Source organism: Hesperophylax consimilis, chromosome 18, assembly GCF_061612785.1.
Source record: "Hesperophylax consimilis isolate HC1 chromosome 18, BYU_Hcon_1.0, whole genome shotgun sequence".
In the NCBI taxonomy this organism is placed as follows: Eukaryota; Metazoa; Arthropoda; class Insecta; order Trichoptera; family Limnephilidae; genus Hesperophylax; species Hesperophylax consimilis.
Window position 1 is genome coordinate 26,308,030 of NC_142853.1, and position 22,451 is coordinate 26,330,480.

Sequence of the window (22,451 nt, forward strand, 5' to 3'; positions counted from 1 at the left end):
TCGAGCGATAGCTACACAAATTTGGGTAGCATCGCTAATGCCGATGAGCGATAGCTACCCAAGTTTGGCTACATTGGCTTACCGTATTACCACATTTCAGCCGGGTATTTTTTGCACTGGCGCTACTCTAACTCCAGGTGAAAATAAAGGTTTTAATTTAACTTAATTTGTTATATATCGCTATATCTTCCAAAGTAATCAAAATATTTTAATAAGCTATAAAAGAAAAAAAAATTAAGCTATAAAAGTACTTGCAACCTAATTAACCTTGTAAAATGTTTATTACGGTCCGCCTATCGGTATTTGCTCATACTTGCTTTCTTTAAATATGCCCGACATCTCTCGCTCCCTTGCACATAGGAGTTGAGTGGGTGCGGAACAGAGAAAGAGATTCGAATTGGGTTTTACGGTCATAAAAATCCTCATTCCAGGAATTGAATTATTTCAATAACAAATATATACTATCCTTTTTTTGAAATACCGATGTAAACGAAAATAAATATAAAAAACAGACTTGCATTACGATTCGATAATTATGTACATTTAGTTGGGACCTTTATAAAGAGATTGGTTTATAATATTATTATAAAAACATTGAATAATTCCATATTTTCTGCTATTGAAATGAGGCCGGCGCAAAAGGTAGAACTACCCATCCCGGCCGAAGTGTGTTAATATTTCCAGATGTGATTTTTGGAATGAGCGCGGCCAAATCTGAAACCGGAATTTTTTTATGCTATCGCTTGAGTGGTTATTCAAAGTTTGAAAATTAGCAAACGCATATATTATGTACCCATCAGCATGACAAACCACATGGTGATTTCTGTATAATATTCTATTTTGCCTTGTGATGTGAATAATCACTTTATGGTTTGAACAAATGTGTACCAAATGTTTTCATAAATTATAAGAAAAAATAAAAGCCAGTTTTGATTTTAAAATAAATAATTTAGTTCATTTCAACACCTTAAATAAAAAGCGCCCCTTTATTTCAAAATTAAGTAGTAAAAAAATTATATACCAATATATTATGTAATAATTTATCCATCAATACAATGTAGTTGTAAAAATATAGAACATTACGTTTTTAAAGTTAATTATTTGTGAAATACATGCATATTGTACTTTCCATAATTAAAACAAAACATCAGAATTGCACTTTCCTACCCTATTAGTTTGAACAAAATATAAAATAATTCTATTCAAATTACACATTAAACAACCAGCCAGGTTAATGTTATTTACTGTCTCTGGGTTTTAAACTTAGATAGATTTACTTTTCATAAATAATTTGCGTGTAAAATAATGCGGTTAGCTACAAATAAGCCATACTTCAGTCCTGAATCATAATACAAGTCTCCCTTAATTTGCTTTGTCCAAACAGGGTGCGGTGTGCATCAAATGAGTTCGACAAGTATAAAATAATACTTGAACATTAATGCATTAAATAATCAATCATCACAACATTCCTAATAATTGTAATAACCATTTCACTGAATAAAGAAAAAAAAATTGAAAGGTCCAAATTTATTACAATTTCGTACACTTTGTTTTGACTGATGAATTATTTATTTGGTGGTTGGGAACTGCAACCTATGTTAGTCACAGTAGCATGGTCTGAATGAAGTTATTAAGGCGATGCCATACGTAGTAATGCAAAATCATGTGTTTTTGGTTTGAAAATTGCCTAGAAATGTTTCAGATACTTTAATTAAATACTGCAAGTAGAATATTGTATTGTAGATGTATTACATCTTGGCCTTTGAAATAATCGAGTATTTTTTAGATAAGTCTTTTTATAAGCCCAGAAAAAAATAATGTATAAGGCCTATGAAAACTGCTTTAAAGTTTAAAATCTCCTACTTGCGAACCCATTTTCGGTTATGATTTTATTGTATAATGTGGCAAATTAAGTTATTTATAAAATGATCGAAAAAAAATTAAATATTTATGCCTGAACATCCACAAAATAAAAGGCACTGTTTGGCCATGATTTTTTCTTGCATAAATCAAAACAGGCGGATGGTGTTAAGCGGCAATTTAAACCTTATCGCCATGTGCGTAAGGGTTGTTATTGATGGCGGCTCAATTTAAAATATTACACGACATAGTGCATCGCCTTAACATATATTTTATCTATCTCGAAATATAATTCAAAAGAAAATTCCTATTCTGGATGTCTAGTGTCTGATTTCAATTTTGTTATCAGTTGCGGCTAGCGCTAAAGAGCGTTGGAGCGATGCACTCCAAAAATGTTGGTCGATCTAAAAATAATTATTATCAATCGAGAATAACACCACCGAATATCAAAGCAAATAACAGTAATAAAAGTAATACTATAAAAGTATTGAGTTAAATTCAACTGGCTCGAATTTTCGTTCTTTGTATCACTTGCCATAAGTCACATGGTGCGAGCACATTTCATATCGCTCATTGAGAAATGTCACCTGGGTGTATAGTATATAAGAGTGTGGATGTTGACCATAGTATTGAAATTTCTCCGAAACGTGAACAGTGCTCGCCAATGCCTCTTAAACTCTTTGGCGAGATGGCGCCACTGTAGTTCACAGTTCGCATACCGATAATTCTAGCAGGACGTTAGCTTCAAAATTGCTAGTACCTACACCTTTATCCATAACTTGACCTGACGTAGGGATAGACTGGCAATTGGAAATATTTTTAGCACACCACCCATTTTTGTGAGTACAAGCAGCCCGGGTTATTGCATTTTTTTTTCTAACTTGGGACTGAAATTTTTATTTGTGTTTAGGCAAGTTAAACGTTTGCAGAGCTCTCATTTTTCACAGAATTAGGGGTGTACTCTGCACCCATCGTGGCAAGTTAAAATTAATGCATAAAGGTTTGCGCATTGCGATTGAGATACGAATAAGAAGTATCATATTTCACCATAGGGTATAGCTACGGGTTGAATAATAACATGACTTCTTGGAGTCTACTCCAGAGTATTGCTGAATAATTGTTAATCAATAATTGCTCCCCTCGAAGGTAAGAAATTTTTTGTCAACAAATCGGTCACAACAAAAAAGCACTGAAGTATCGACAGCAATGGTTCCCAATTAGTTTTTTGCGAGTACGCCTTCGAGAAAGAACCCAAACTTGCGTACCCCTTGTAGCCAAAATGTCTGTGCCGCAGTGTACATACAGGTGTGCGCATACCCTTTCGAGCAACATCACGTACACCTGGGGGTACACCACTGATCTACAGTGTTTAACTTAAAGTGTACAAAGTATGCCTATCGTCTGCTAATCATATAAACCCCCCCCCCCAAACACTTAACTCTTGATCACCCCACAAGCTACTTAAATTGCCCACTGATAGGTGATATACTCACATTGGAAATCACTGTCCTAAACAGTCAATAAGTATAAGTCATTTATCTGAATATTATTGGCCTAAATTTTTTATAATATGTATTTATTTTCATTGACTTTGTTATCTTTGGCAGTTCGTTTTGTCTGCAATCAAGATGGTTTGAAAATCGTCATTTCTGTCCAAAAAAAAAAACTGCACTTTTTTCTTAATTTCATTAGTGAATTACAACATTAAGAGGATAATAAGTAATACTAATCAAACACAAGTCCGGTGAATCAATTGAATGATTAATTCCTTCTATGAATAGATTAAACATGACCTAATGGGAATTTTGGGACTTAAATTTAGCCATTCAATTCTATGTGAAAGACGTCATTATAATATTTAAAATTGACAAAATCACAAATAAAGCTATTTTCTTGGAAGAATTTTTTTTTCCAAATTTGTAAGTACACTTATCCTAAAATATTTCAAAAACTGCACATAATATAAATCCGATTTGGTGGATTTTCATTGGATTTATGGATGATGGAAAGGAAACAGGTCCAGCTGTAGGTCTAGAGACATTTGAGACGTTGGTCTGAGCTCCGAGTCTCCAAAAGAAAGACAATCAGTTCCCAGTGGATCCAGTAGGTGTAAAACTGACTGACTCGAAGACAAGTTGAGTCTACCTCCATCTAAACTAGACTCGCTGACTAACAATTCATTTCTACTTAAGGTGTCTGCACTACTTATAGGCAGGTTTAAGTTGGAACCATTAAGCATCGATTGGCCCTCGCAGTGGTCACCATTTTCATTTGAATTCATCGGGACACCCTTATGCACATCAACAGCCATCGTGTTCATATGTCCATTCTCCATTGACAGTCCTAAAGATTCAGACGTCATCTGGTAAGAGTTTTCACTGAGGATTGCATCGGCGGAAGGTAAGTGAAGCTTGTCACCGTCGGAACTCATGTCGCTTAATGAATCGACCGGGATTTGTAAATTTTTGGACGTTTCTATCTTTCTGAAGGGGGGCAACGCATCTCTGCCGTATTTCATTTCATTATATTGAGCACTAGTAAAGTTAAGCTTATCCGAATCAATTTGCATGTCGAATCTGCTGTCATTAAAGTCATAGTTCCCGGGAGCTCCGTCACATTCAGACTCGCCATTGCGAGATAAATCATTCTTAAGATTAATACTATTTGTGTCGAGGGCTATTTGAGTTTTCATGTCGAAGACTAAATTGGAATGCATGTCTGCTATTTTGCTTGTACAATCAAATGATATGCTATCGTCACTCTGAACAGGTTGGTTGGAAGGTTCTATGATGTGGCGTTGAGGGGGGAGTTGCTCAGGAGTCTCCAGCTTTACTAATTCCGCAATATTGGCCCTCCAGGGGCTACCAGGAGTGCTTTCACTGACTCTGGACTGTTTCTGCAGTGGAGTAGAATCCCAGCTCTTCAGGTCGCTTACTGTCTGAGAGAATGAGGCATTATCCATCATGATGTCAGAGTTATTAGACATCCACTCATTGTTAGTGCTAGAATGATCATTGTCAGTGTCCTGAGAACCAATCGGTATCCATTTACGTTTGCCTACATTTGTAGTCCATTTGTCTAAGGACTCTTTTCGGGCAGAATCGTTCATTTGAGAAGTCTTCTCGATACGATTGTCTTCAGTGCTGGCCATTCTCCAGTTATCACCAGATGTCACACTGATACTTGAAGCAGAAGGGATTGCTTTTGGAGTAACATGTTTACAATCATCTCCTTGTTCGCCAATACATTTAATGGCTTCCATATTTAAGCGATACTTTCCAGGTGTGACATCCAGCAACCTGTAAGAAGAAGATTATCAATTAGGTCCTGCATGGTGTAAGAACCATCATTAAACATTATTTATTTAATTAATAATAAATGATGACATACTTGCCAACCGGGTCGTTGATTATGCACGAAGAATTGTTTTTGTCTTCAAATAAGAGGCAGGGCATGAGTCTTCTTAATTTGATGATCAACGCGGAGAGCTGTCTCACAAACACCGCTGCCCGACACTCCTCAGAAGTTCTCTCCAGGATACCTACTAAACTGGTGAACAAACTTCTTTCTTCTTTACTTTCTAAATCTTCACTTTTCTCTGCATCATTTTTATTAGACCCCACAGTGTGATTGCTTTGCAGTGGATTGCTGCCATTGCTAATATTGGAGGCTTTAATTGGTTCCGTCTGTACGTCATTCAGTTTCCGCGGTACTGGTTTTGGTTTAATCTCTTTGGCTTGGTTTTCACTTTTGTATTTTGCAAGGATCTCGGTAGCTTTCGGTGTGATGGCGTGGTCGGCGAACATGAGGAAATGTCGCCCCATCCTGTTGGCTCCGCGATATACCTAAAACGATTAAGTTCAGAAAATTGTAAGATCTAAAATCAATAATGAATACAGACACAAAAGCTAGCTCATCAAAAAGTGAGTCCCAGACTTCTGTGGCATTTCTTTACAAACTAGCAGATATTTCAGGTAAAAATAAAATAGGCTTAATAAATAAATATTACAGTTTTGTTATTGTTGAATAGACAACCATAGATTTTAAGCACTATAGGGCACGGCCCTTTACCAATTAACCATCTCGCCGTTTCTCCACAAGGGTAGGCGGAGAGGATGGACCGCCAAACAACTCCTTACTTCATACATCGTCTCATACATACACCCTTCTGTTATTTTGACTTTTGACATGATTCACTTGACCGTGCCATGTCTTTTCTTGGGTGTGCCCGACTTCTTCTACTGTTCACATTCGCATCATAATATTCTCCTTACACTTCTTCCTTCCTACATTGGCTCTAAATGCCAAACCATCTAAGGGTTCCTTCCTTAATCTTAGTCAATACCCTTACATCAACCTTGCATAATTTGCGAATCTACCACACATCTCAGGGATCTCATTTCTACAACATTAAGGGGGTATTTCACTATCTCTGATTATGTTCTGACTAAGCACTAATCCGCGGATAAGTCATTTTTTCGTTTTCACTATACAGTGAAACCTCTATCTATCGTTCCGCGAATAATCGTTTTCCCGGATGTATCATTTATTTCTTCTAGTCCGAATTCATTTCATACAAAAATAGATCGCGTCGATCGTTTCTATGTCCATCATTTTCCCGCATTCATCGTAGGAATTACGTCGCGTATTTGACATATTTTGTCTGTGTTGAAACGGCGCCAGACGGCACTCGTTACGATGCGCGAAACTTTTCATAGAGAAAGAGAAAGAATAACAGTTTGTCGCCGCCGTCAGTCGCTAGTTGTCGTCAGTCGCTAGTTGTCGTCAGTTGTCGCTAATTACCCGAACTTAGTGGAGTGTGTGCAGTTATCCTTTTTAAGCCTTCAAACTATCTTCGAAATGAGCCGTTCGATAAAAAAAGTACGTACTCTTCAAGAAAGATTGAAAATTATCGAAGAGGTGGAAAAAAACCCCGCTGAAAAACGCGTCGATATAGCCAAGCGTTTAAGCGTTTATTGCGGCATCCACGTTAAATTCTATTTTCTTGAAAAAAAACGAAATTCGGGAGCAAATTTAAAAGTGCGGAAAATCTTCGAAAACTAGAAAAACCAGTAAAGAATCAAAGTTTAGCGAACTGGAGAAAATTCTTTTCTCTTGGTACCAACAATCTCGTGCCGTTAACATTCCGATTGGTGGGAGCATTGTTCGAGAAAAGGCAAAACAAATTGCGGAGAGACTCGACATTAACGATTTTGCAGCATCGAACGGGTGGATAAGTCGTTTTAAAGATCGCCACGGTCTTGTGTACAAGAAGCTCGCAGGAGAGTCCGCATCCGTAGATCTGGAAAGAACTTCGCTATGGATAAATGAGCTTCCAAAACTGTTGGAAAATTACGAGCCTCGGAATATTTACAATGCTGATGAAACAGGACTCTTTTATAATTGTCTGCCCGACGGCACACTCACGATAAAGGGCGAGTCCTGCCACGGTGGTAAGGGGTCGAAAGAGAGGATCTCTGTGTTATTTTGCGTTAACAGTGATGGAAGTGACATGCGCGAACCACTCGTTATTGGCAAATCGTTAAAGCCTAGGTGTTTTAAAAACACAAAAACTTTACCAGTAAAATATTACGCGAACAAAAAGGCATGGATGACCACAAACATTTTTAATTTGTTTTTAAGGGACCTTGATGCGGAAATGCGCGTAAAGCAACGAAACATTTTATTGTTCATAGACAACTGTGCAGCGCACCCAACTGAGACGACATTTTTGAAGAATGTAAAAGTTATTTTTTATCCTGCAAACTGTACGAGCGTTTTGCAACCATTAGATATGGGAATTATCAAATGTTTCAAAGGATTTTATCGGAAACAACTTGTGCAGAAGGCTGTGTGTTTGATGGATTCGGGCACTTCAGTAAATAAGGCAACTTTAAAGATTGACATTCTACAAGCGTTGCATTTCACATTGACTGCTTGGCGTCAGGTCAAACAGACAACAGTTGTAAACTGTTTCAACAAATGCGGTTACAATAGAGTGTCAGAATCTTTAGATGAACAACTAGAACACGTTGAGGTTTCTGAAGATGATTGGCTTAGATTAGATACTCAAACAAATTTTAACAATTTTGTTACTTTCGACGACAATATTCCAACGTGTGGGATAGAAACTATCGAAAGCTTGTGTGACGCAAGATTGACGGAGACAACAGAAGAAGTCGATATTGATGAAGAGGAGCCGCTGCCTGTACCTTCATTTTCAGAAGCATGCACACTCTTTGAAAGGTTGAAAACTTTCTACTACGCACACTCAATATCTGATGCCGAAAAAAATATCATTTGCAAAGCTGAAAATATACTATTGACTTGCGGAAATAAAACAGTAAAAAAACAAATGAGGCCCCTAGAAACAAAGACGGAAGTGTCCACTTTGTTAAATTGTTGGCAATCTAAAAAAAACGTTTAATCAGTTCGTTATTCATCAATATGCAAGGAAATTTTAATAATATGATAGTAAACCGGTTTAAGAATACTATTTTAAATCATCTATGTATCTAAATGCCCCAGTTTCTTTAAAAAATGAATTTTTTTGATGGACACTTCCGTTTTTGTTTCAATCATTTTGACCATCTTGCTTGGACACTTGCTGTTTTGTTTCAATCATTTTGACCATCTTGCTTGGACACTTGCTGTTTTGTTTCAATCATTTTGACCATCTTGCTTGGACACTTGCTGTTTTGTTTCAATCATTTTGACCATCTTGCTTGGACACTTGCTGTTTTGTTTCACAAACAGTTGGAAACTGCCGGTTTTGATGTAAATGACAATTTCAAAGATGTTGCAGTCAATGTAAGAAAACAATATTTTTAGGAAGATTTTTTTTATTGAAAAAGTTGCAGTTGAGTTCCTCTTGAAGATATTATTGAAAGTTGATAGGTCACTTCTATCTTAGAAATTTTCATAAATTCTGGATAACAGAAAATAGATTTAAAAAAGGTAAAATAGATTTAATTAAAGGTAAAAATAGATTTAAAGAAAAGTTAACTAAATTATAAAATAATACAAAAATTAACTAAATCATTAATAAGTCTGACACGATTTCTGCCGATTCCTCATTACATTCTATGTGAACATAATCATATTCTTCTTCTTGAGGTACAAGAGAAGTAGTTGGACATAATTTCGAGTAGAAATTCAATTCGGGAATATTTCTCCAGTCACCGCCAAAGTGGATATTTAGCAGTTTTGCAACATCTCGTAATTTTAAAGGATTAACCGAAATTTGATTAGCCTCAATTAAACTGGGATTTATCATATTTGCAGTTAAATTCCTCTTGCAGATATTATGGAAAGTTGATAGGTCACATCTATAATTTGTTTCTCCTTTTAAAAGAATAGTAGTTTTATTCTTGTTTCTTTTCAAAATGAACCTTTTCGTCTCCGAAAATCGAGATGCCCATGATGATGTAGGCTTCAGAATAAGTTTCGAAGCATTTTTCCATTCGCTTACTTCTACCTCGGTACCCAACTTTATAACTGTAGCAAAATTGGATACAATATTGTAGTATTCTTCCGGTTGGATAATTTGTTCGTGTTTTTTTATTTCTTTTTCTATATTACCAAATACTCTATCGGCTGGCATAAAAGAGTGTCCAGTTACCGGAAAAATCAACTCAATTTTTTTAAGACTAGCTGGAGCCTCAGAAAACCATCGCATACACATGCCAATAATTATGGAATTTTTGTTTTGGCCTGGACACTCGTCAGCCATCAGTCTTACTGTTTTGATCCCATCTAAGGGGAGATTCTTCAATCTATGGTATACTGCAGATGCTATCTCATTGGATCCCTTTACATGAGTATTTTCCAACCAACAGTAACTGAATACATTTTCTTTAGTTAACGGTTCTTTTGATGAACCAACTACAGTCGTAAAGTTATAAAAATATAACTGCCGACTATAGTAGGCTTGCTGGTCAGGCACTTTTGGTAATACCAGATTTTTTTCGCAGTCGAAGGAAACTGTTACCAAATCACTTCTCCTTTCCTGTAGATATTTGAAAAACTCGTCATATTTTTTTTTATGTATTCGTTTTTTTATCATCAGATCTACTTTTTCACGTTCGTCCGAAGTGTTTTATTTTTTCCGACAATTGCAAACAAGTCGAACAAACATCAGTGCGAGGAGTTCCAAACCCCAAATTAAATTTTTTATTGAACACACTCCTGAAGTATGATTGGCTGATGGTAATTCCTTTATCTTCTTGTGCTTTTTTCTTGCACATTAAATACATCTTCCGAATGCTGAGGTTAGAAGGTAAATATCTTCGAAGGTTTGAAGCATTTCGACAGTAATGTGCTTCAGTGCACTTGAACTTCTTTATAAAATTCATGGTGAATTCTAACCTTTCCACGAAATGACGACTCCGATGATCGCCACCACGATTTTCCGTAGCAATTTTGCCAGTTTTATAAAAACATTCCATTATGTGTTGCACCCTTTGTTTTGAAATATTTATGCTCTTTAGAAATGTTTGTTGACACACTGGAATTATGGAGCCGTCGGACAATCTAAATGAAAATTTTGTTTGAAATTGTTTTGTTTTGTAAGTGCCTTTCCTAGGTCGCTGACGTTTAATGGATACTGGTTTACAAAATTTTAAAATTAGTGCATCTTGATATTTTTTGTCCTTACGTGAGTAAAAAATCTTGTGAAAACGTATCAAATCTGTCATTTTAATGCTACTGCATTGAAAACTTTTTGAAGTTTTGTGGTTGCAAGCGGGAGCAGATGGTAAACACGTTGGAGAATATCTGTGAATAATATTAAAACGATTAGTTACTATTATTTAGTAGACATCTCCCATTAATTGATTAATTGTGAAAAAAAATTGTGAACAAATTCAGATAAATCTAAAAATGTCATATTTTGACATTTGCCTACAACATGATGACGGTTTACCTTTTTTTCTTGGCGATGTTTGCCTTCCATTTATGGGGTTGTTTGACACGTTTTCTCACTGATTCCGGTGGCAATATATTGGGGAAAGTTTCCATTATTGGAATATTTGACGTCCACTAACAATAAATGGTTATTTCCACAAAAAATAACAACTTTTCACTACACGATTCACTGACGCTTCTGCACGAGTTTGTATGAATTCAAGTACGGCCGCCATTATGAATAAAGGCTCCTGATTGGCTATTTGGAAAACTGCCGCTTTTGTTTCGGAAGGAGGTGGACACTGCCGTATTTGTTACAACAACAAAACTTTAAAGCCAAAATACTATGGTTTAATGACAATTATATTAAAAACAGATATATTCTCGAGATAGAATGAACCTTTCTCTATAAAACTGCATATTCAACTCATTTTTGACGTTTGGTGGACACTTCCGTCTTTGTTTCTAGGGGCCTCAAATGTCCATGAAAGATTATGTATTTACAATGCAATAAACTTTAAACAAATTTTGGTTCTGTTTAGCTTTATATTTTTTTAAATAAATACATTTATTTACATCTAAAACTTATTTGCTTCTTATAATTTTAATCTACCAACGGTTATGCAGATTGGAGGAAGGTATCTTTACTGGATCGTATCTCCTTGTGTTTTGTCCTCTTAATCCCGCATTCATTGTTTTCCCGCATTCATCGTTTATTTCAATAGGTCCCTTTAAAACCAATAGATAGAGGTTTCACTGTATCTGAATAACGCTAACGCTCGGGTTAAAGTTCGATTTGACTAATCAGTGCTCGAACCTCACGTTAGGCGCTATTCCTCGAATCAAAGATGGCGTCAAAACATTCCGAGTTTGACAGCGGAGAAGTGAGTCGAATTTTGTTGCGAATTATTATGGATACCGAGGTTTTTGATTTACAGAAGCAGGTAAAAGGGCGGCGATGCGAAGGCCGCGAGTTTTAAGAACTCGAATGAATTTGAATGCTTGTATGATCCATCCTGAATTATTTGATTGTGTTCAAAATAAGAAACAATGTATTAATTCGACACGAATCTATCTAAAATGACCTGATAATCAACATAACATAACCAAAAAAATGCACACTTTGCGGTGTGCGGACTGTGGCGGGAAACTTGTCAATTGGCGTTGACGCTAGCATTCCATAGACATTGCGGCAAAACATGACAGGCGTTGTAGTAGATTGGGTAACTGCAAACATTTTGCGATGTTGCCAGACTATTTCGAGTGTTATCTATCCGGAAGCTCGGCAACAATGGTGAAACGGTCGCCGTTGAATAACGAAGTTATTCTGATCTTTAAAGCCAGCCAACGGCTAGCTAGTCAGATATTTAGCCCGACATAGTGAAATACCCCCTCAGTCTAATTTCATCCTTCTTCTGCTAGTTTCATGTCTCATTGCCATACATCACGGGCCTTAGTTGAAAGGACAAAGAATATGTACAAAAATTTAGAGTCATGCATTTTTTCGATATTAATTAAAAAAAGCACAGATATTCTCAGGTATGATTTGAGATTTTTACGGCCAACCAATTTTGCACTACCTCCTTCTTTAGCCAGCGTTCTGGCCAGCATTGCAGTGTCCATCATCAGGGCAGTGTCCACAATCTGATTATGGGGTATTATGCGCAACACGGCATTATACCCCAAAAACAAATCACTATAACACAGATAAAAAAAAAAAAAACTTGCCTTCCGGCACAGAGGGCAAGTGAATCTCTTCTTATGTGTGGAGGGTGGTGTGCTGGGCGTACCGTACTGGCGTGATTTCTTCTCGCCCACATCCTCCCTGTCACCGAGGGCCGAGGGGGCGGTGCAGGCTGCGGGGACACTTCCGTCCAGCAGGGAGAGGCCGCCTGAGCCCCCCACGGCCCCCTCGCCCTCCGGCCGCTCGTAGTCCATGGCCATGTGGCGGGGGAGGCGGACGTGACGGCCACTTCGGGTCACAGACACAACCTTGCCAAAACATATACATTAGATTAGATTCATTTAATCATTAGCCACTCGAGCAATAGCTACCAAAATTTAAGTAGGTGATTTTTATGAATTATAAATATACATATATATTTTTTTAAAAAGAAAGACAAAAATTCCCGAGTTACAAATAACCTGATATATTTGAAAATCTCCTACTACCACCACTGGGACTGGGGAACGGGTGATCAAAACTGGACAAATAAATTCAAATATGCACTCTTTAAAATGATTTGGCTTTAAATTTAATGAAGGCATTATCATATTGGCACGTTAGAGAGAAATGGCACATCTTTGTAACCCATCCATACGCGCCGCCAAGATTGGGCGGCTGCATTTCTTTCGCAGCGGCGTATTGAGCTGCTATGCGGCCGCTAAAACTCACCCCACTTACTTAGGTAGATTATAATAAAATTTTACATACCGACTAGAAATACGAGGCAAAGTGCTATATTTTTCTGTGACAATTTTAAAACCAACTATGAAGCTCATACACCTATAAATAGACTACATCATTTTGGTAATAAATTTGGGAATATTGTAGACATGTTGAAAGATTCCATATTAGTTATAAAACGAAATCATTTTAATCATTTTACTGAGATGTATGAATTCACAGCTCCGTAGTGAATACACTTTTGTTTTATATTTATATGTTCCAAATTTAGCTATCCGTAATCCACACTATTAATTTGAATTTACCTTAATTTAATCAAAAATCATAATTTATTGTAAACTATGTAACACAACTGTATTACTTGTTAACTACTTTTGTAAAAGCCCATTAGGGCATAAATAAATAAATAATATAATCACAATTTTTATGAAATCTATATAAAAATATATCAAAGTAGGAAAAGTGTTTCGTTTAAGGTGCAATAAGAATCAGCAATCAATGCACAGTAAGAATCCGTCTGAAGTATGCACAGATGTAACAAATAAAAATTAGTATGCTGTGGGTTAACAAAAAAGTGCGGTTAAAGATAAAAAGCTCTGCGGAATGTTGAGTGCCCATTGTACAAAAATTTATTAACCAATGTAGAGAGCATCTGATAAAGGACCTGAAGATCAGTGTTACTAAAAGAAAAGCCTCCACTGAATTGTTATCAATATTTCAAGATTATTAAGAATGACAGTTTAATAACCATGATAGCTTGACCCAATATTAGAGAGTTTTAATGTGAGTTCACAATAATTAAAATGTTTGAAGTAATACACGGTAATTAAGTGTAAGAACAAACCTGAGGCGTCTGAATGGGTGTTGGCACCGCTTTCGGCTTCTTGTCTTTTTTTGGCTTCTTATTATCCTCCCCGACCGCAGTGCCGCTGAACATGTTAAGGTCTTCAGGGTACACCACCCTATTCAACATAAAAAATGTCTTACACAGAGAAACAACCAAAACTAACCCACATTAATTAATTTAAAATTTGTTCTGGAGTGGTAGATGCTTAGTATCTTTCTGGCAAAAGACTGTCATTCGTCAATTAGAAGTGCCATGGACCCACTGGCTTTGGACAGTGGGAAACTTATCTGATGTTACAAGTGAAATGTGTTGGAATGCCAGGAACGTAGAATGTGCAAATGAAAGTGTTTAATTTACCTGTAAACAATTCTAGTTTTGGAAGAAGGATCGTACAGCACGTTGCCTTTGTTCTCTGGTCTTGCTACAACAGTATTTAATGCGTCTGTTACTACCCTCAACTGTTCTCCGTTTAGCCTTTCCACACTGAAAACAAACCAAAATAAAATGTTAATAATCAATATTATAGATTTATAAAATAATAATCTGTATACATAAATAAAATGCAATGTTCGTATTTTTGTGCCCTATGCTCAAAAACATCTCGACCGATTTCGCTGAAAATTTCAGTTTGTTCTTATTAGCGCCGGAGTAGCTTGAAAGGTAGAAGAAGTCGGGACGCCCGAGGAATACTTATTTATTTATTTATTTAAACGCCCATAGGGCTTTTACCTATAATAATGTACATCTTTATTTTTTAGTTATACAGATTACATATAAATTTTTTTTTTAAAATAAAAAAATCAGTGTTAGCAAAATACAGGTTACATAAAAAAATATCAGAGTTGACAAAATATGTTACATATAATATAAGAATTTTAAAAATATAGGTATGGATAGAGTAAGTGAGACGAAAAATATAAAATCTTCCAAAATCCACAAAATCAACCATAATGATAATAAGAAAGTATAACAATAGTTTACAAATTAGGTAAAAATAGTTCGCACATACTCCGTTTAAAGTTGGCCAAGTTCAAATTATTGTCAAATACATTTAAATTATTTAAGTATTTGTTACCAAGACTGTGTAAACGTTGTATTGGAGAGTGAAAACTATAGTTGGAATGAGATGTATGTATGTAAAATGTTGATATTTGCCTAGTTGTTCGTGTAGGTATGTGTAGATTTATTAAATGCAGGAGTTCACAACAATCGAATTTAGAGTTCAATAATTTTAATAAAAAGGTTAGGTCGTTTATTTTTCTTCTGTTTTCTAATGTCGGAATATTTAAATGATACAATAATGACTGGTAATTTATGTGTTCTAAAGGGATGTTAAGTTTAAAATTGACGAAGCGTAGAAATTTTCTTTGAATTCTTTCAACATTATGAATATGTACATTGTAGAAGGGCGACCAAACTATGGAGTTATGTTCTATCAGGCTTCTAACAAGGGATATGTACAATAGTTTTATGATTTGTAAAGATTCAAAGTTTTTAATTGTTCTTAATATAAAACCTAATGCTTTCATACCCTTATTCACAGTTTGTTGAATGTGGGCCGTAAAGTCTAGTTTCTCATCCATTATTATGCCAAGATCTCGCATTTCCTTTACTCTTTCTAAATTTGTTTTATTTATTGAATAGCCAAAAAATTGTGATGTTTTTTTTCTGGAAAAGGTCAAAATTTTGCATTTTTCTACATTTAAATATAAATTGTTTTGTGAACACCAGTTATTTAGCATGTCTATATTAGATTGAAGAACTTGACAGTCATTTAAGGAAGTTATTTCTTTATATAATTTAATATCGTCGGCGAATAGCAGTACATTGACATTTTTAAAGCAGTTGACTATGTCATTTATAAAAACAATAAATAAAATTGGGCCAAGATGACTACCTTGCGGTACGTCACTAGTGGCCAAAAATGGTTTAGATAAAAAAGATTTTATTTTAACAAGTAAAGTTCTACCAGATATGTAGCTACTTAACCAGCTTAACATATTTGCTCTGATTCCTATAGCATGAAGTTTTTGGATCAGTACTTTGTGAGACACTTTATCAAAGGCTTTCGAAAAATCAGTATATATACAGTCAACTTGTTTATTTTTAGAAAAAGACTCCAATATATAGTTTTGAAACAGTAGTAAATTTGTTGTAGTTGATCTACCTCTAATGAAGCCATGCTGTTTGTCATTTATTAACTTTGTTAGTGTGGGATATATTTCTTCCAAAACTAAAGATTCAAAGATTTTGGGTAATACAGATTGTATGCATATTGGTCGATAGTTTGAAATGTCAGTCTCGTCACCTTTTTTAAATATTGGAATAATATAGCTGGATTTCCAGTAGACTGGAAAATATCCAGAGGATAGTAGGTGGTTAAATAAAATGGTTAGTGGTTTAGACAATACGGAGGAGCACTGTTTTAGAAAAATTGGCGGGATGGAGTCCGGGCCTGCAGACTTGTTTATGTCTAAGGAACTTAATTTTTTTTTGCAAGATTCTTCGGTGATGTAGCAGTCTGTTAAATGTGTGGTTTTTTTGAATGTGTATGAAGGAATATTTTCTTCTAGTGTTTCATCATCATAAACATTTTTAACGAAATCAGAAAAAAGATTTACAATGTCTTGCGTATTGTTGGCGTATTTGTCGTCCATGTGCATTTCTGGAGGATAGTCTGTGCTGTCGTTGTTTATTTTTTTAATAAATTTCCAGAGATTGTTCGAGTTTAAGGCTGTGTTCTCGATAGAATTTATATATGTTTTATAACAGATTTTAGAGAGATCTTTGCATTTTTTCCTACTTTCACTGAAATTTGTATAGTCGATTTTCTTCAGAGTTTTTTTGAATTTTTTATGAAGTATTTTTGTTGTTGTTGTAGTGAGGCTATTAGTTCTGATGAGAAGTAAGTTGGATATGTATGTTTTTTAGGAGTAAATAGTGGTACATATGATTTGATAGTGGTGGAGAATATTGAATATAGATTTTCTAAGGAATCGTCGGTATTAACGTCAGACAAAAAAGACCAGTCAACATGCGAAAGATGAGAATTTATAGATTCAAAATCTGCTTTTTTGTAGTTGAGAGTTTTTTCAACGGGTTTCGGCTCGACGCCACATATATTTAACTTAATATAAAGAGGGGGGTGATGATTATCAACAGGTAACAGAGGATCATTACATTTCTCAATGAAAAATTTAGGATAATTTGACACAATATCTCTGCACTGGAATGAGATACGGAGTCGAATTAAAGTTGATATAATGTAGTTTTTTAACAGTATCATTGGGTTATACAGTTGTGAATGTTGGAAGAAGTCGGGGACACCCGAGCGGCCTAGACGGTGTGTCCTGGTAATTAATATCACAATGGCTCCTACGTATACAAGTGCATCTACAAAAATTAATCTTTCCAGGAATAAGTAAGAAATGTTAGCCCTTTATAACAATTCACCAAGAGATTTGGTATTTTCAGTACACACTTAGTTTATTGTCAGCTTACATTTAAAAAAATGTTAAATTTCAAATTAATTGTATTATTAATTAAGAAAACTTGTAGTTGCACTTGTTTACGTCGATTCTTACTTTGTGCTTATCACTTCAAGTGGTACATGGCCGTATACATGCTGGAGACTTCAATCATAAATGTAAATAACATTGAAATGAGACTGTTACTATGAGACTGTTACTATAATAAATTGAAACTTTATCACTTCTTTAATAATTGCAAAATTACTTTGTGGCGTCATTTTAATTATATGAAAATGAAATACTTTGTATACACCACTATATAAAAGGATCAACAGGTTTCGAAACCAATGGTTTCTTTGTCAGGATAGACATAATATTTAACTTTATCCCCTGGTGTGAAAAAAAACGTTCTGCATTCCGGCCAACAGACGGTCAGCTTAAAGTTGCTTACATATACGCCGCCTAAATACCTTCTGTGGAACGATGAAGAAACGTGACATGTACACTTGCACATCGTGATTAATTAAAAAAATATGCAGATGACCGCTTTTACCGATCAAAAAAATTGAGAAAAATATAGGTATGCACACATATTTTTTTGTTTGGAAGGTAAACTGAAGTATTTCAGCATGTTTTTGTAAAAAAATGATATTAACCGGTTATATGCAGGAGCCATCGATCTAAGCAAAGCATAAAAGTATACTAATTATTGAAAGAATATTAAAAATGATCGATTTTATACCAAGTCTTCTCTGTGTGAGATATACATATATTATTTCAATGTAAATTACCTTTGATATTGATCTCCACTCTGTAGTACATGCACAGTTTGATGTGGTTGTGCGGGTTTCCATCTAGAATTAAAAACAAACTATATATTGAAGAATAAAAAAAACTATATTTTGTTCTTTGTTATTGTTAAATATTATGTTGTTTAAAATGTTTCTTTACGCCATATTCTTCAAAAACTACTTGTATATTTTTTTAAAATTCTTCACTTTTATAACTCTTAGTATAAATTCTAACTCGATAACTTATGTAAAACTTATTTATAATCTATGTAAAAGCCCCTATGGGCGTATAACAACAACAATAAACAATAAACAATAAACAATAAAAAATAAGCGATCCTGGCAAGACAAGAGTGATTGCTCACATTGGATTTGCGATATTGGTAATAAGACAAATAGAAATATAAACAATTACTAACCCCATTAGTCGCATAGGATCTTCCTGAATAAACATTTTTCGTGGAGGTTTAGGCACAATGGGTATTGGTGTCAGTGGAAGCTTGATATTCAATGTCTTCTTTAAATTAGGACTTATCGTTTTTAACTGTATTGCATTTCTCATTTTGACATTTTTCACTGGAACCTTTTGAGCCACAGCAGAGCTGCTCGCTACAGGATTTTGAACAGAAACAAGTCTGGTAGTTTTAAGAGAGAATTTATTATCCTGTTTCATCGGTAATAGCACGCTCTTTGCATTTCCGTAGTGATTTTTAGTATCCGGTTTAAATGAGCCAATGTCGTTGTGCGTGAGGATAAACTTTCCCGTTAAAACAGCATCAGAGTTGTGGTTTCCATTTGAAGAAGTTTTCAAGTGACTTCCATTTGAATAATTGCCGGCAAGATGGGATCCATTTGAAGAACTCGTTGGGATAAAGAGCTGTGATTTTTTGGAACCTCCGTTTGTTTTTGGCTGTACATTTGTGCGAGGTTTTATTAACGAGTGTTCTGAAACTTTAGAGTGGGAATCTTTAACCATGTGATCTGTGATAAGTTGGAACCCCCGACCTCTGGTTGTGGCTAGCTCCGACACACGGACAACTCTGTGTAGAGGAGGTTCTTGCGCAACTTCGACTGGGGTCTCGTTATAAACGACCCTCTGCGAAAGCACTTGGTTGGCGTTATCAATGGGGGCCTCAATGATGATATTCTCTGATTCTGGTAGTTCTTCGTGGCTGTAAGGAGGTTCATTGGTCGATATGGAGATGGGGGTAGCCGGGTACTGAATTTTGAGCCCCAACTCTGCCACTTGCTCAGGAGTGAGGGAGATGGTGTGCAGGGAGCCATCGCTGGACTGAAATAGAGAATTAAATTTATCAGTTAAAATCAATGACATTACAATATACATAGACGCAAAGTAGAAATTTAGTAGTATGTAAATTGCAGTGCTTTAGATTTCTTAGTTATAGTACTAAACTATCGTGCATCACGTAAGGTCGTGTGCTACTTCTATATGCTGGCGGTAAAACAACACAGATCAGCGGTAACGAATGTCAACAACAAGCGCTGCCATTTGCAAACTGTCATTGCTCTCTTACGGCAAGGCACTGAGTTGATCACTTGACACCTCAAAATCCATCAGGCGTTGAGGCCTGTACTCTAGTCGGCCTTGTGGTAGTATTCATCGCATTTTTTTGATATGAAAATGCCGCCCGGTCCTATCTTTTTTTTCCTTCATACACACATATTTTTTAATGTCTATATTCGTCATATATGAACAACGTTTGAATTAAGAATTTACTGGAAACTTAGGAGTGTTTCTCACTTGAGACATTTAATCTTAATATTGTGAGACAATAGCAAGTCTAGATGCATTTTAACGTCATTGGTTAAAATATACGTCTTCTGTAATTGGAATAAACATAAAAATTTTATAATAAAATGAGAGGTAGGCAGCACACGAAGATTGCATGTAGAATAAGTTCAGGCAAGATAACATTTGTGTGTTTTACATATAAAAAGAGATAAGATAAGTGAGGGTACTTCGGATACAAATTAATTGAGGTTATGGTTAATATTGCAATAAACACAATGCATAGATGGAGAAATGTTAAAATTAGTTCGACGCATAGACATATGAATATTAGGTAGACCTGCCCTAAGTGATTAAAAGCGTATTATCCCCACTCCCCATACCGGTTCCATTGAGCCGGCTGGGCTCGCGTACGGCCTCAAGTGATATTTGAAAACGTGACGTCATCATTCTTGTGCGAACTATGGTCGAGGCATCATCGGTTCATTTTACGAAATAACACGGCAAAATGTTTACTTGTACTATGAAAACTGGTAAAAATAGATGCGAAAAAAGAGAATAAACCCAATTGTCGTATTACATTCCATATATAAGCATTATTTTATTTTATTTTAAGCATATTCACATCGTATAATATGAATCAGTTGTTACTATCACATCGAGAAACGTCTGGACGCGAAACACAAAGCTGGTTGGTTGCTGGGAAGTAAATTATGAACATTTATAAAAGTGTCTTAACTAAATACTCTGAAACTAACTACGACTCTGAATATAGAAGCTGCCTTACTTTGCCGAATTTGGACTTCGCAAATTTGTTCATAACGTGGCGAGTAATTTGCGCTCCCATGTAAAAATGTCTATTCATTCAAAGCAGATTTTACTTTTAAGAAGTAAATGGTGATATTATAATGCGAGATGCCTATTTACTGTCAGATTGATTTATTGACGAATCACAGTCATCTTCACTCCCTTCGTTCTTCAACAGTTGATTTTACCCCTCGCCTTTATCTTCTCGTCTATTAATTCCTATGTCTGTGGTTCGACGAATTTGATCGGTCAAACACGATAACCTAAAATGAGCTGCAGAAAATGGGTGTGAATTTCATTTTACTACTAAATTTTGACGAAGAAACTAATGCACTTGAGAAATCAATCTTACACTGAATAAAAGCAATAGTTTCAACGACAAAAAGGCGAAGATATTTTAATACGCAAACAAAAAAGATTTTAGAGGGAAAACCACTAACCTGAAATAACACTATTTCACCGTTATTTGTAATGAAATCATTATTTTGCGAGTTATCTAAGGAATTAATTCCAGAAACGTCAACAACATAATTGTCAGGAATAATGTTAATGACATCATTCGTTATGTTACTATCCATTCCGAAGGGGGTAATTATTTGATTTGTAGATCAACACAGCGAATATGTTAGACATTTCAGATCCGTCATTTTGGAATTCAATGACAAAATGACAACAACCTACCATAGACAAATCACTCTATTTTTTATTTATCTATGAATGCGAACGACTTATAAAATTATTTTTTACTGCCTCCTTAGTAGTACTTACTTGTGGGGTATTTTTGAAAACAGTTAGAAAAGTAATACAGAAAAAGTGTTGCACGTTATTACTTTATGAGACTGCAGGATAACGTATATAAACACTGCCGTCTCTATTTACATAAAGTTCAAAAATGTCCATTTTAAAAATATGTTACATTATAGTGAATTATTATAAATAGTTCCGCGATGTACATGTCTTCCTTCATCCCCGCATCAAACAAAAATAAGTTTTGCACATCATCGACCAATATTATATTTAAATAAGTTAACAGTAAGTTGTATACCTACACTTAAAATATGTTCAACAATCAATAAATGTCGGATTTGCGTGTTTCTTTGGTAATTCGGCATAATCAGCAGAATAAAACTAAAAAGATAAAGAAAGTCAATGAAATAACAAAATGTTACGGGGTCTGTTTCCACAAACAGACGTCAAACATTAACTAGAACATTAGCGCCAACATTTTTGTTTTCTTCCACATTCCGTCTCCCCCCTTTGTTGAAACATTGGGTCACGGTAAGCGTGGCCATAGACATTTTGTCAAAAAAATAATCCCCTCCCCTGCCTACTCGTTTTGAATGCGCGTATAATGTTTTCCATCGGCCACGGAAAACAAGAACAAGGCATTTTTGAACAAAAATATGTATGGGAACGCCCCCTTTTCGAATGTTGTGGAAACAATCGCTAGAGACGCGGCTTAAAAAATACTAATAATTTAGTATGGTTGTATTCAAAATAAATGCGTAATGTAGATGCTAACTAAATTTGTTCATATTATGGTTAAAAATAATTGACATGAATAGTAATAATAATTATTACAAGTGTTCACGATATCTTCTAAAACTTTTTACTG

At 35.3% G+C, this 22,451-nt stretch overlaps 1 protein-coding gene across 1 annotated transcript; it reads right to left on the minus strand.

Annotated features, from left to right (window-relative positions):
• Positions 1–969: 969 nt before the first annotated feature.
• Positions 970–21,475, minus strand: LOC149415585 (uncharacterized). The gene is made up of 8 exons (XM_089642768.1): positions 21,277–21,475; positions 18,699–19,570; positions 18,280–18,342; positions 14,376–14,501; positions 14,016–14,133; positions 12,493–12,756; positions 5,251–5,705; positions 970–5,159 (listed from the first exon to the last, which is right to left on the minus strand). The coding sequence occupies exons 1-8, from the start codon at positions 21,412–21,414 to the stop codon at positions 3,854–3,856; spliced, it is 3,342 nt and encodes a 1,113-aa protein (XP_089498894.1). The 5' UTR covers positions 21,415–21,475; the 3' UTR covers positions 970–3,853.
• Between the last annotated feature and the right edge of the window lie 976 nt (positions 21,476–22,451).

Bases quoted from the DNA above. Each gene is read 5' to 3' on its own strand.
- LOC149415585 (XM_089642768.1), bottom strand. From the start codon at position 21,414: ATGGATAGTAACATAACGAATGATGTCATTAACATTATTCCTGACAAT. The intron at 14,134-14,375 runs GTAAATTAAACA...TATGTTGAATAG, and splicing joins AAAACTAGAATTGTTTACAG to GGTGGTGTACCCTGAAGACC. The intron at 5,706-12,492 runs GCAAGTTTTTTT...TAATCGTTTTAG, and splicing joins CTTGCCCTCTGTGCCGGAAG to GTATATCGCGGAGCCAACAG.